At 52.6% G+C, this 13,876-nt stretch overlaps 4 protein-coding genes across 4 annotated transcripts; 1 reads left to right on the top strand and 3 right to left on the bottom strand.

Annotated features, from left to right (window-relative positions):
- Positions 1 to 2,164: 2,164 nt before the first annotated feature.
- Positions 2,165 to 4,294, bottom strand: FIBRA_06030 (uncharacterized protein; the record flags this gene model as incomplete). Its single annotated transcript, XM_012327772.1, has 4 exons — positions 2,165 to 2,275; positions 2,333 to 2,416; positions 2,467 to 3,176; positions 3,763 to 4,294. 4 exons carry the CDS (start codon positions 4,292 to 4,294, stop codon positions 2,165 to 2,167), a joined length of 1,437 nt encoding a protein of 478 aa, XP_012183162.1.
- Positions 4,295 to 4,781: 487 nt separating this feature from the next.
- Positions 4,782 to 5,581, bottom strand: FIBRA_06029 (uncharacterized protein; the record flags this gene model as incomplete). The annotated part of the gene is made up of 5 exons (XM_012327771.1): positions 4,782 to 4,836; positions 4,965 to 5,187; positions 5,267 to 5,368; positions 5,431 to 5,455; positions 5,534 to 5,581. 5 exons carry the CDS (start codon positions 5,579 to 5,581, stop codon positions 4,782 to 4,784), a joined length of 453 nt encoding a protein of 150 aa, XP_012183161.1.
- Positions 5,582 to 6,163: 582 nt separating this feature from the next.
- On the bottom strand, positions 6,164 to 6,884 carry FIBRA_06028 (uncharacterized protein; the record flags this gene model as incomplete). Its single annotated transcript, XM_012327770.1, has 5 exons — positions 6,164 to 6,200; positions 6,260 to 6,572; positions 6,653 to 6,677; positions 6,737 to 6,796; positions 6,852 to 6,884. The coding sequence occupies 5 exons, from the start codon at positions 6,882 to 6,884 to the stop codon at positions 6,164 to 6,166; spliced, it is 468 nt and encodes a 155-aa protein (XP_012183160.1).
- Positions 6,885 to 7,799: 915 nt separating this feature from the next.
- On the top strand, positions 7,800 to 11,298 carry FIBRA_06027 (uncharacterized protein; the record flags this gene model as incomplete). Its single annotated transcript, XM_012327769.1, has 4 exons — positions 7,800 to 8,385; positions 8,880 to 9,772; positions 9,827 to 11,047; positions 11,107 to 11,298. The coding sequence occupies 4 exons, from the start codon at positions 7,800 to 7,802 to the stop codon at positions 11,296 to 11,298; spliced, it is 2,892 nt and encodes a 963-aa protein (XP_012183159.1).
- Between the last annotated feature and the right edge of the window lie 2,578 nt (positions 11,299 to 13,876).

The following is a 13,876-nucleotide window of genomic DNA, read 5'->3' as shown; positions in this document are numbered from 1 at the left end:
ATAACAAAAACTCATCACTTGGATTCGGATTGGGCCAATTGTTTACGTTATACTCGCGCCAGCATGAAATGCGCTGGAGTTTCTCATTCGCAAGACAGACGGCAAACTGCAGACACCATGCGGGCATATGCATCGTCTAGCCCGCTGGGGTACCTCCGAGACTCAGCGCCACACTCCGATATTACTGTATTCAATTCTCCATCTTATTTCACCATGTCCTTCCTCCCAACCCCATTGACTGACAGTGAGTCGCTGCGTCGCTGGTTCAGGATTGCATTCACCTGCGTTCCTTTGCGAGTATTCGACCTCTGTCTCGCCGATCTGAGTAACTTGGAGGACATGATTCCTTCATTCGCCACTCCATTGATCTGGCCTCTCGCCCGCGTACCCCCTTGTACTCGCGCAAATCCTCATTGATATCCTCGACTATGAGTCCTGGACGGCGAATATCTGTTGGAGGAACGTCTTCGCTGGGCTATCGGACCAATGGCATGATTATGCCGTAATCTCATTGACTGATCTCTGCGTAGGCTGAGCCTTGAGGCCCGTAGTCATCCCGAGTGGCAGTGTCAGCGGATTGCCATATTTTCATGGTACCCTTTCGGGAAAAGGTATACTAGTAGACACCGGAAATCGCGTCTTCACTTGTCACTGAACGGATTGGTTTACCAAGCTGTTATCAAGCTGCCAAGAACAGAGAGAGGCTGGCGCTCGCAGTTGATCTCGATACCTTTGTGCGCCATAGTCGATCTCGTTGTCCACAAGTTCCTGTGCGCTAACTTCCGTTAAATTGTTATATATGAAGCAATTGAGTTTGATCTCAGAGAGGAGATGGCATACGCGAAATGGACCCGGAATCCATAATGTGTTAGGTCTGTATTGTCACCAACGCTAATACTCCGGATTGGCTATCAGAATCCTCGGGATCCTTTGGTATGGAAAGCCTTCGCTACCCGTAATAGTCTTACCTTTGAGGACTTTCACTAATGCTACTGAGGTACAGCATATGTTCCGTCCCAGACTCTGGGATGGCTCCTTGCGTGACAATATGCTGAACTGCGACAACGTGCCCTTTCCACGTCAGTCTTAGACCTTTATTTGTATCGAACACACCGAGCAAAAGAACGCGTACCTAGACCAAACATGGCTCGCGTTGCGCGCCGACAGCTGCACGCTCTACGATGAGTAGGACGCGTTACGCCTTCGGCTCTGCGCCCTTCGCCGCCTCCAGATTGCACTGCGCGTTCTTGCGGTACTTGTCGATGAGGTTCGCGGCGGTCTTCCCATACGCGCTCGCGCGTATAATATCCTGCGAAAGACCGATGGGCGACGATTAGCAACCGCTACTGCGCACCTCGAGACCGTACTGATTCCAGTGTGCTCTTTTTACGATCGTCTCAGTGCACTTCAAGTTGTCCTATTTCACCCGTGATCCGAGGCAAGTGGGACGCCAGAAGCAATGGATCGCGCCGGGAGTCTAGAGAGCGCGCCGCGTTCTTGGAAAACCGCTGAAGGAGCAACGGTTCTGGCGTTCAGCATGTGGACTTTCCGTCGCAAAAACAACGCGTAATGAATCCGCAGGCGTTATGAGGACGCAACAGTCGTGCACCACACTGGTACAACTGCAGATTCAGATTTGAAGCTGGAAGAGCGGCGAGAACTGACCGCGTCCGAACCCACCCACGTCGCGCAGACACCACGTGCCTCCCTAAGTCAGATAAATATCGGGATTCATCCGACTCTAGCGCAACGCTGCGCACTGTACTTTTTCTCTACTCAACTCCTGCTCAGGGCGACAACGCACACACAAGAAGTCGACAACGGAAAGCAATGCGATTGCACAGGGTATGTGGGTACGAGAATCTAAATAAGCAAATGAATGATATATGAAGTCCGCGGATCCAGTCTTGCTAGTCCGATCCGTCATCCGACCCCCCACACATTAGTACGAGCATCTCCACTATAAAGGTTTTGAGATTCGGATACTTTCCCCAGCAGCCGTAGTCGAGAAATGCAATCCTCACAGCTACCAGGGTATCGCTAGATCCTCTTCGCGGAAGCCACCAAAACTCGCGCTGAGGTCGGCAATCTCGCAGACGGACCCGCCGCCAGTAAATATGCAGGTTAGGTCCAGATGAGGAACACCAATAGGACGTTGTTGTATTCAGCGAATACGCCCTGGAAGCTCGCGCGTGACATAGTGCCAGATGTAATGCGTCCAGCCCTCGAGGACGCCTGCACCTGTCATGATATGCAGACAGTCTCCCGAGGAGTGCTGTGAAAACTCAGGTCAATTCTACTCGTTTACTTTTTCACCCGAAGTGAGACTTACTGCATCAGGGCGAAGCAGCGCCGGGCGATCGATCGGCAAGAAGTGAATATCTGGGTACGCGTTCGAGTCTTTCTCCAGCACGTCCTGCGTTCACCTTCAATACTTGCTCACATTCCAGCGCGAAACATGCTTACCTCGAATAGTTGGTTGAACTCTCCGATGCTTCCCCAGTTGTACCAATTCCACACAAACGGTTTCCACTCCGTCCACGGCTCGCGTTCGTCATGGCAATCTTCGTGGCCTGGCAAATACGCTCTGACAACAACTTGCTTTGTGCCCCGCTCTGCCCTGCCCGCCGTGCGTGCATAATCGTCCAACATTTCCTGTACTTGCTCCGCCCATCGTGTCATTGCCGCACCAAAGAAGTCTAGCACCCCGTCGATACCTCCGCCTCGCGCTGATGCATCCGCAAAGCCTGCCATGAGCGTCGTCGTCCAGTGTCCACCCGTGCTTATCACCAAGGTGCTGTAGTGCGCTACCGGCGCTTTCTCTAGGAATAGCTCCCGTACATAAAATGTGGGACTTAGGCTCCAGAACTGCTCTTCGCTAAACAGCGCTCGTCGTTCACCCTCGGGCACGCCTTTGGTGCGCTCCGCGTACAGTTCCTCGAGCTCCGCCTGTTCCAATAGCAGATCTACTCGCCGGAACGTCACCAGCGGCGTCGTAGCAATGTCGAAATCTTTGGGCAGTTTCAGGTGCGGGATCAATGGTGAGGATGCATTCAGGTACAAGTTCTGTGGCCAAGCACGGTCGAATCCGCCTCCAGCCGAGTAGTCCGGTGTCGCGCGCACGTGGGGATAGAGCACGCACGACAGTGAGAAGAAATGGTTTTCCGTGACAGAATCTGGGAGTGAGACGTCAGTACGTGTGAGGTAAGGGCAGGTAAGAAAGTGAAATATGATCATCTAGCCTCGCATATGTTGACTGTATATCTCCAGGAATGGATATCCGTAACAATTCGGCGCCAGGATTCGTCTAACTGGGACCGAATCCAGTCGTTTTGACCTGGAGCTGAGACATAATGGGTTCGTTGTGTCCCAGCTCCAGCTCTCTAAATCCGACTGAATTTCGGAGTGGAATCATAGGTGTCCTATGCTAGGACGGCCAGCATACAAAACCTTGTCCCACGCGATTTGGCGCCATCAAGAAAGGCGTAGCCGTTCTATGTCAAGGCGCTGTACGCCGACCATCACCTCTACGAAGTAACAGGATGCTTTATGGCGAGTCCTTGCACGAGTCAGCCGCACAAATCGCGTCAAAAGGAGATAGCCGCGTATGCCGTCACCCGAGAGGCCTGGAACGATCAACAGCCGTGGGCAGATGCAATGATCTGCATGTGCGTCTATGGACGTCCAAACACTGCTGCGCGGACGCCAGCACTGGAATGCGAGCGATGCGAAGAAAAATTAAGCAACGAGCGCGGCACTCACCTCCGATCAACAGCCAGCCACCATTTTCGACCAGGTCCTTGACGATCGCCGGACCACTGAAGGGGCGGACAGAATCACAGCCCTCGCCAGGCGTCCATTGCCAGCTGGTGACGCCGGGCCAACGATCCCAAATGTCTTCCCTGTCGGAGGCCAGATGCCAGTAAAATTCACGGTTGCTCGCGCAGCCCTCGAAGCCGGCAAATGCGAGGGCGTCGGCGGGACTGTGCATGCGCATGTCGTCGGGACGAGTGACGATGACATCGTCTGGCCAAGGGCCGTCCACGCGCGAGGGGAGGGTGTACTCTGCCTTTGGAGTCCAAGCTCCAGCTGCCCAGGCGGTGGGGGGACAGGATGCGCGGATGCGGGCGGGGGGAGAGAAGGTAGAGCGAATGACATCGAGAGAGTGGGAGAATGAGAAGGAGGATGAGTAGAGAGAGTAAAGGAGGAGAGTGGTGGCGGAGACGGCGACGAGGAGGAAGGTGCGGGTTGCGCGATGGCGAGGGCCGAGGGCGATGAGGATGGCCGTCTTCATGGTGTGGAGAAAGAAAGCAGGGAGCGGCTGCTGCTGCGGGGGGAGAACTCACCGGTGGCGGCGGACAGTGCGGCCGCGTATTTTTGTAACAGGCTTGGCAGACAACGGGGGCGATCGAATGCTCCACCCCTGACGTCGAGGGCTGCCTGGCCCCCACGTGACCAGCGTCCTCGCCTCTCGTTCCTCATCCGACACCGCACTCGTTCCTGTCTCGCTCTCATGATTACATCTCAATCGATGCGTCGGCCAACAGGAAATAAACATCGCGTCCGAGACTACAGCCCAAGTCCCGCCACACCCATCGAATATATTACCTTGCTGGCTATATATGCGCTCCTTGACCTGCCTTTGAATGCAAGAAAAGGTGTAAAATTGGATGCCCGAGATTCGTGTGTGGTCATCGATAAAACCAACAACATCATCTCCTAGCCAGTGACCTTATTCGTACACCACTTCGGCACTCCATTCCTTCTTCATCCCCGCCGCTCTACTCATCGCCAGGTCCGAGGACGAGGCGCGTCGGGACGATCTCGATCCAGTACCTGTACCCGCGAGCCGTGAGCATCCTCGCACTTCTCACACCAAGCGATATGGGCTCCAACCAAGCCCCGAGCCGCAATTGCCACGACGGCGAGGGGAAATCGACAGACATGACAAAACGGCCACTCACCCATCCGGGTCCAAGATGAATGCAATCGTCTTCATGACCCCGTCAGTCAACCGCTTCTTGAACGCCACCCCGAGGCGCTCGAAGCGCTCGCACGCAACGGCCACGTCCGGCACAGTGATTGCTATGTGTCCAAAGCCTCTGCTCGGCTCGACGTTCCCCGACACGTAGCCGGCAAAGCTGGCGTCTGACTCGGTCCCGTGGATGTGAGTGAGTTCGAGCACGCCTGCGGATAAGGAGGTCAGGCCAGGAGAGCGGAGAGAGGAGCGGGGGACAGAAATGTGAGAAGGTCACTCTGTACGCACCCTCACGGTTGAAGCGCGAGTTTTTCTTCTCGGTTGCAGAGAGCGTCCCACCGGAGTGGTCGAAGGCGAGGAAATACAGCGTGAACGTTTCAAAGCTGTGTTCTTTAGGCAAGTCGGTAAGTCGGCGGCACGATGCGAACGCCTACTCCTGTGAGGACACGTACGGGATATCAAGTCCATGCCGAGGACCTACACCCATCGAGCACCCCACAGGGGCCAGTGTCAGAGGGTGGCGGGTCATGCGAGAGACTGCAGTCGTCGACGAACCTCGGTGTAGAACTTAATCGACACCTTCGGATCCTTGACGCGGAGCATCGTATGGTTGAACTGCACGGCGATAAGCGTTCGCATGCATTGCGGACAACGGATACCGTCAGTGTCCGGCGCTCCGAATCATAAACAGATACGAATGCACCTGAAATCCAGCTGTTTCTACGCTGGGGGCCATGGTCGGTCGATAGTATGGTGGGATTCAGGGGGACAGACGTGCGTGGTGCTCGGATATCTCTTCACAGGAGACACGCAACGCAGTGGGGTATGACGCAATCATTGCAATGGATCGATTGAGAATGTATGATCGATAGGATATTCCGTTTGCGCGAGAAATAGATCGGTGCAACTCTCCCGAGAGCCCCGATTGCAGGCAGAGAACAAAGATGTTACAATATCAAGTATCAACGTCACGGTTGTCCACGTTATCGGCAGCACATCGACACTATCGAGGAGCACATGTACGACGGAGATTCTGAGCGCACGAGTCCATGAGAATAACTATATTGAAGTGTTCAATTTCGCTAACGTTGTTGCATCTTACAGCCTCGAGATTACACCGAGAGTTGTTCTTCCGTATCGTACACGACTGTCGTGACCTTGTCTCTGTCCCACTTCGAAAAGCACTCACGGGAAGTAGCCCTTGACAATCTCAACCCAGTAGCTATTGCGCGTCCATGTCAGATGCGAGACCTCCGCACAGCACGAGATGCAGACACTCACCCGTCGGGATCGAGAATGAATGCAATGTTCTTCATCCTGCCGTCGGACGGCCGCTTCTGAAACTTCACACCAAGTCTCTCGAAACGCTCGCAGGCCTTGTCGACGTCGTCAACAGTGAGTGCAATGTGGCCGAACCCGCGGCCGGGTTCTGAGTTCCCTGACGCGTAGCCGGCAAAATTAGGGTCGGATTCGGTCCCGTGGTTGTGCGTGAGCTCAAGGACACCCTCGCGCCCAAAGCGATTCTCCGCGGTCGTGACCTCGCTTCCGTGCTCGAAGACGAGGAAGTAAAGTGTGAACGAGTCGTTGACTTTCTCTGCGGCCCAGCAGGGTCAGTGGCAGTCGGATGATGAAAGGAGATGAAGGGGGAGACGAAGAAAAGAGGGGACTACGTACTATCTATGAGGTCCATCCCGAGGATCTGGCATGAAGTATCATTGAGACTCGACCACTGTAGCTATAAACACCTATGTGGCGTACCTCGGTGTAGAATTTGATGGATACCTCGGGATCCCTCACCCGCAACATGGTGTGGTTGAACTTCGACCGAGGTCAATAAGCTGTGATGAGCCTGTGCATGGGGTGATACTCATACCTTGAAGCTCGCGGTCTCCGTTGTGCGCGGCATTGTTGCTAGTCTGCGGACGATTGATGTATGAGGGCGCGGGAGTGCGAGGAAGCTGACAGGAGACCGACGTAGGGAACGAAGTAATATGACAGGCCGCGTCATATGAACCGTTCTCAAGGTTTTATATGCTTCGTAAAAAAAGACGGAAACGCACCCGCTTTTGTACTCAGCCACCTGGGCGGAGTGCATGGGACTCCGTCGGTGATGAGCATGACGTCGCGTGTGACTGCGATAACACTCCGAGATGCTAATAGGTATTTAAGTCTGTGACTGTCAGCTGTCCGTCGTGCCAGTTTGTGTTTCTAAGGATCAAAAGACGGCTGGATGTGTAAATTCATGAAATCTCGAGAGGTATTCATGTATGGATGCTACGATGTGAACCTGCGTGCTCGACTCTGGAGCATGTATAATGATTCACAGACTGATTCGGAGATCCTGAGGATGGTCATAGGAACAAGTTCATTGCTTTTTGACAGAAAGAATGCCGGAAACAAGAAAAGAAGTTCAGTAAGGTTTGCCAGATTGTCATCAACCACCAGAAGTTAGATGGAATATGTACTGTACCAGCCAGGCAGTGAAACAGTCTCATCTTCGTGAAGATATGCGGAAAATCAGATACATCCACAACTGGGTAGAGTGTATTTCGAATACGACGAGGATGAGCCGTATCGTTGCAGACTATAAGAGACCCGTTCAGTAGTCGAAGTTGTGAGTTCCGAGTGGTGGCGGCTCGGCAGGCCTCAGCGCCAAGTCGGTGGGCGCGTCATCGGCGACACGCGCTTCACGTGAGCGAACAAACATGAGCATACATCCCCGACGCGCTCATGTTGGCCTCTCCACGTGATGAAGTCCTCTTATCCTCATCCGTCATCTTGCTGAGTTTGCGCTCGCCATCCTCACTGCCGTTGTGCCCCAATGGCGTCCTCTTTGCCGCCTTTGCGAGCCCTGCCGCTGAAGTACCGTCGCAAGAGTTTAACTGCTTCCGACGTCGAAGACCAGCTTTCTGCGCATTCCCCATCCAACGCGTGCTCGTCCTCTCCCCCGCCGCGGCGCAACGCGTCCTACTACACACCCTATCCATACCAGGCCGATGCTTATTATTCTTCAGCGTCGTCTTCGCCTGTCGCATCATCTGCTATGTTAAGCAGCATCCCAAACTCTCCTGTTGAGTACGCTCGAATCCGGGAACAGTCTAGCCCCATTCACGGTCGAGCATCCGAATACGCCGTCCATGCGCGCGACTTGCACGACGATGAGGCTGCAGACGCAATTACCTATCAAGACGTACCTTTGGAATTGCACCCGAAGTGCTCCGCGTATTCGGCGTATGTGCGCACGGGCTACACTGTACCGCTCTCACCCTTGCTTCCTTCTCTTGATGTGCGCTTCGCGTCTCGGAATCCGCACCATTCTCCGTCTGATGCTTCGGAGGAGTTACCTTTGAATTCCGATTATGGCGTGGACGGCTTGGAGGACGGGGACCACGGAGCTCGTGATGATGGTGAGTGTCTCGCGGCTTCTCTCAAGGCTTATCTTCCGGGGAATGTCCTTTATGATTGGTGATCTCGTACTCCGGTCATCTGTACGGCACGAAGGCTTTTAAGCTATATCGCTTACCTGCCGTGCAAACACGCACTATCCTGGTGGGCGATCCACCTCGGAGTCTAGAGCCCTGTTCCATACATGCGAACCATCATTCTGCCTCGTGTTTTGTCGCATACCAGTCCACCGGATAGAGTATGGCTGTTATTTCTCATCGGGTCATCCCAGGGCTGCCGTAGGCGTCTACCTGAGCGCGTCTGCGCATCGTTTTGGAGCCTTTCTGCGCTACTGGTCTCTGAGCTTCAGTCTGGCTTAACTATGCGCAGTTTGAGCGAATCATACTTCTGTTCTCGGTCCCACTAGATTCCCTTCACATGTTTCACGCTGCGAACGAGTATAGTCGACTGATAACTTATCCTTGTCACCTTCCCTCTCCCTTCCTCTCCGTTGTAGATCCCATCGATGACGGGGATGATATGATGTTCGACATGGACATACTCCTTCATCGGCGCCGTATATCATTCTCAACCTCTGCCGAGCGCGAAAAGCCTTTCGTCCGGCCAAGGGCCTCTCTTGGTGGTCGTACGACAAGTTGCCCGCCTGCACATAACAGCACGACCTTGACGATGACGCGCCCCATCCCGCGAACGAACAGCCGATCAGACCCCATTCCCACACTCCCCATGTCACGAATGCCTTCGGATGTCTGTAATCGTCAGCCCTTACTACGGCTAGATGGACCTTCTGGGAGCTACTTTTGTGCGACGCCTAGCACGCCGTCTACTTCCGCCAGCCTCGTACCTCCATTACCGTCTTCTCCTCTGATGCCCGTGGATCTGTCTTCACATTTCTCCGAAGCCTTTAATCCAACACCAACACCGTCATCCAGTATTCTTGAATCTCATAGACGATCCTCTATGCTTCCATCACCATCCTTATCGATGGATTTGGTTGATGAAACGCCTATGACCCGCCGTATGCATATTGGAGGTCAAGATTATTCCCCCACACTGCACAATGCTGTACAGGATTGTCCTTTTACGCCTTCCGCCCGTTCATTTGTTCGGTCGACATCGTCTTTGTTTTCCCTGCTCAATCCTACTCCTGAGCCAGATTCTATGTCTAAGCCGTCGTTGCTTCTAAGACTCCACAATGATACGCATGAACCACCGAGCGCATTCGTCGAGGTTCACTCGCCTGTAAACTCTCCTCTTGACGTGGAGTTCGCGTCTACATCCGTTGAACTTCCATTGCCATCGTTTGGGGTCAGTGCACTGAACGGTGACTGCGCAGCTATGTTGGAAGTAAATGCTATTGCTGACGATAATGCAAGCGTGTCTGATGGGGTGCGTCTTTTGATACTGCAGTTAATTCATTTATAGAAATGTGTATTGCTGCAGGATGTCATCGATGATGCGAGATCATCTCCTTTGGTATCTCTAACACCTAGTCGCCCCTCGACTCCCGAGAACGACTATCAGTTTTCTTCTCCGCTTTCGTCCCCACTGTCACTCTGTCACACGCAAGCTCATGTCAGGGCTTTCCCCTCGAGCCCCAGATCCTCTCCTCTGTCTACGCCGCCATCTTCACCTCGTCTGTGTGTGCAAGACGTTGCTTCGAGTCCCTCTCGACCACCTGCTGTAGATTCCTCTGTTGGAAACCGCCGACCTCGGAAACACACAGGCGAGCGAAAACGTAATCACGCAGCACAACGGTGTCCATTGCCATCATCGAGTGCCGCACCTACAACCTCGGAGTCCAAGGATGGCCTCAACTCCAAGAAAAGAGTCAGGTCGAAAGACGATGGCCAGCGTCAGAGAAAGCGCCCGAGGGTATCGCATCCCGTGGCCTCCAAAACGAGTGCAGCCAGCCCAGGTCATGATCCGCCGCGTAACGACGGGGCTCGTGAGCCTACACGTACGTCTGGCAAACCTCGCTCCAAGCCTACAACCACATGGCAGGATCATGGAAAGGTGGACAAAAGTTTGTTAGAAGTCAAGCGAAGAAAGGAAGGATCGAATGAACGTTCCAAGAAGAGACTCAAAGTGGTTCTTTCCGACTCTGAATCCGAGGAAGAGGATGTAGCAGCGAAAGCTAAAGTGAGAGCTAAGGCGGGCGAGCGAGAGAAGGAGAACAAGTCCTCACAAGGGAGGCTGCTTGGGCTTACAACAGCTGCGAAGCAAGCAGAGAAAGAGATGAAACGGAAAGCGGAATGTACTGCTGAAGAGGAGGGAGAGAACACTGTCCCGTCTTCATCTGTGAAAACATCCGCCTCTAGTTCCGCGCCTTCGCGTCTGAACAAGCAAAGGTCGAGTCAAGACTCGCTCAAACATGTTGTGGCCCCCACCCCGAGCCTGAGCAGGAGCATCGATTTACCTCTTCCTCTGACTGAGCTGCAAGGCATGCTCATCGAGACGCTAGCCACCTCTCGAGCATCTTCTCTTCCAGCATCATCCCTTTATAATGGCATCATTGCGAGTCGGCCCGCACTCAAAGATTCTCCGAGTATCAGTACTGGTGGCTGTATGTCTAAAAACGAATGGATAGCGGTGATTGAGGACGTCTTGGAGACTGGATGCAAGGCCAGTGGTGTCTTTGACAAGGTGGAAAACAATGGGAAAGTAAGTCTAGTCTTCGCCACGTATGGTGGCACATATCGCTCATGGTCCAATTCATCTAGGGCTCTGCTGACCACATGCTAGAAGCGCAATGGTTTTACGTTCCAGAAAAGGATGATGATCAGGAGCGGGCGACGCTCATCCGTAGTATGATGCCCCGTCCAGGCAAAAGGTCGGAGACGAAGAAGTCAAAGCAGTATTATTGGCGGCCTCTGGGCAAGATCTCGCGGTGGGATCCAGAAGATGACTTGTAGCTCACAAGTCTCGGATAACCGTAACTTTATCTGTTTTGCATTCTAGTATTATAGTGGCACTCGGTTCGTCAGTCGTCGGTAATGGGATGTATAGCTGAATGGTGTTCCGTAGTTAGTATAGTGTTGTTTTGTCCCGTCGGTTTGTAGCACTTGCCCATAGTATTCGTAGCAAATTCGTAGCACTATCTCGTTCACTCACTGTTTTCTAGTCACTTAATGTGGTCTGCGATATTCGGACGAAATTCGTCAAGAAAACATAGTCGTCATGCTGGTTGAGGGATGAGGTATCTTCTGTGCGATGTGCCTTGTGTCCGGCATTCAGTATCTATAAAAGTCAGTTCCACAAAAAAAAAGCTCGCGTATTACCACTCAAAGTCGCACAACGGCTGTATGAACGACCTAAGCGTGAGGACGATTGTGCGGTCAATATCGCCGACAAAAACAACGATCGAATACATGACACTGCTCATGTGAGCTCCAGCATCAAAATACCTGGTATACAAGTCGCGGGCATCCAATGTCCCCATGAGCGTGAATCAGCGCCTCCGTGCATGATAGTGAGGAGTCTCACCGCGGGTGCCTTGACAAACGAAAGGTAAGTCCTGCATCTTGCCATCGCCCGCATATATTTCCATAACTTAAGTCAGTACTCAAAATGGAGTATATGTGTGTGCTCATACAGCTCTTCCCCAGTCTAGTCTGCAGCACGGTCTGTATCGGAGGGACACTTTTAAATCCCGAGCACAGCCAAAGCATCGAGAATGTCAAGATCATATGCAGAAGCAACTTCTGAGCGGGGGAGGCCTTGATCCCGAGAAACATGTGGAAAGCCTCGAAGCTTGAAGGGCGGTCGTACACAAGCCGTAACTGTATTACATCAAGGGCTGCCTAGAGAAGAAGAATTCATAACTGTTTGGATTGGTCTAGCATCCTGGAAGGCGAAAGGACTCCAAAATCACAAGGACGAAAAGAGTAGTACTGTCGAGGAAATATCAAAAAACGCACGATAGGTCAGAGAGTTAGCTGTCGCTGCCGATGGCTGCCGGTGTACGACTAGAAGATACTGATAGGCTATGGGCACTGTACACATTGCATAAACTCACACGTGCACCACTAGTAGTACTAACAGTAATAATCTCAATGCTCACAGATCTACTGATCTCAACTTACCTGTTTGAAGCACTTGAACTTCACCGAAACACTAGATGGAAGACGTACATCTTCAGAAATGACTCTCCACAGGAACCACTGCATATGTGTACTGATGTATACAGAATACACCTGAGAACTACTAGTATTAAGCTATACTACATCATACCACATCTCTTTTCCTCAGGTCAAATCAGGAGCAGGATATTCTGCGTGCCACCTAAGTCAACAAAAGTAACAACAGTGAAAGCTATAAACGTACTGAGTGGAGGGGTCCAAACCCGATTGCGCCACCAATTGCTGCAGCAATGCCTGATTGTTGCATAGACTGCTGCTATCCGCGCGAGCAAAGATGTCCATCAACTCTCTCTGATAGTGGCGACTTATACGAACGTTAGTTAAGGAACGTTTGACAGAAACGGTAGGATCGCATACCGATGCTCATCATACCCATGACCCGAATGGCGGTGAGAGGGGCGGTGAGTATAATCATATCTGTGGTAGCTGTGGCCATAGTACTCGTGCGCTCGGTGGCGATCCATCCCATGGAAATGATGGCGTGAGTGGCTGTACTCGTCAGGACGATGAGTCGAGTACCGAGCACGAGCGGGTCTCATGTCATCTTGATAGTATTGTGAATCATAGGGATTGGAGTACTCGAATTCTCGTGTAAACAATCCAGTACTTTCGGAGCTGTGGAAGAAATGGAATCAATGCTTTGTGCCAGGCGTCCCCCCTGTCACTCACAGCGATGGTTTGGACATTACTAGCACCACAAAAGCGGATAGGGCAAGAGCGACCGCTGCAAACGCGCGCATAGTGATGGATAGCAAACTTAAGGACCGAGGAGATTGGCAGTCACGTATAATGATAGTGAAATCTGTGCAGTGGGTGTGGAGAAAGATGCGTGAAAGGTCGTTACAAAAGCCAGGCTAGCAAGAAGCACGATTAGATTAGTTTAACGTCTTCGCCATCCTGATGTCGGTACTCACCAACCAGTACCAACTCTTGGGGCTCAGGAGCTGAAGACTCAATATGGCCTTTCATTGCTTATATGTCGGATCGCATGAACATCGCACAGCCTCCATCATCAAGCTGCCTGAGAATATTTGATGGGGTGTCCGAGAGAACCGCCCATACTATAGATGCTAACGAGGCCGATGCTTTAAAGGACCATAGCGCGCCGCATACCACAACATGCCACTAGCAAGACTGAATCCATCTCACTGAGGAGTTCAGCTCGATGTCATGCATACGTATGATCTCGATAGTTTGTTGTAGATTGGGCGTCTTTGGCGTGCACCTACGTGCTCTGGCTACGCGCCAATCTGTTGAGAGAGCCACGGTGGCGCTAGCAGCAGTGGCTGTGCGTGTCAAGGAGCACTAGGGAAGTTCAAAGTTGACGCAGCTGGGCTCGCAGAAAGTTCTG

This window comes from Fibroporia radiculosa, assembly GCF_000313525.1.
Source record: "Fibroporia radiculosa TFFH 294 genomic supercontigs, scaffold5844, whole genome shotgun sequence".
In the NCBI taxonomy this organism is placed as follows: Eukaryota; Fungi; Basidiomycota; class Agaricomycetes; order Polyporales; family Fibroporiaceae; genus Fibroporia; species Fibroporia radiculosa.
The sequence above is the reverse complement of the archived record's forward strand: the minus strand, read 5'-3'. Positions and strand labels throughout refer to the sequence as shown.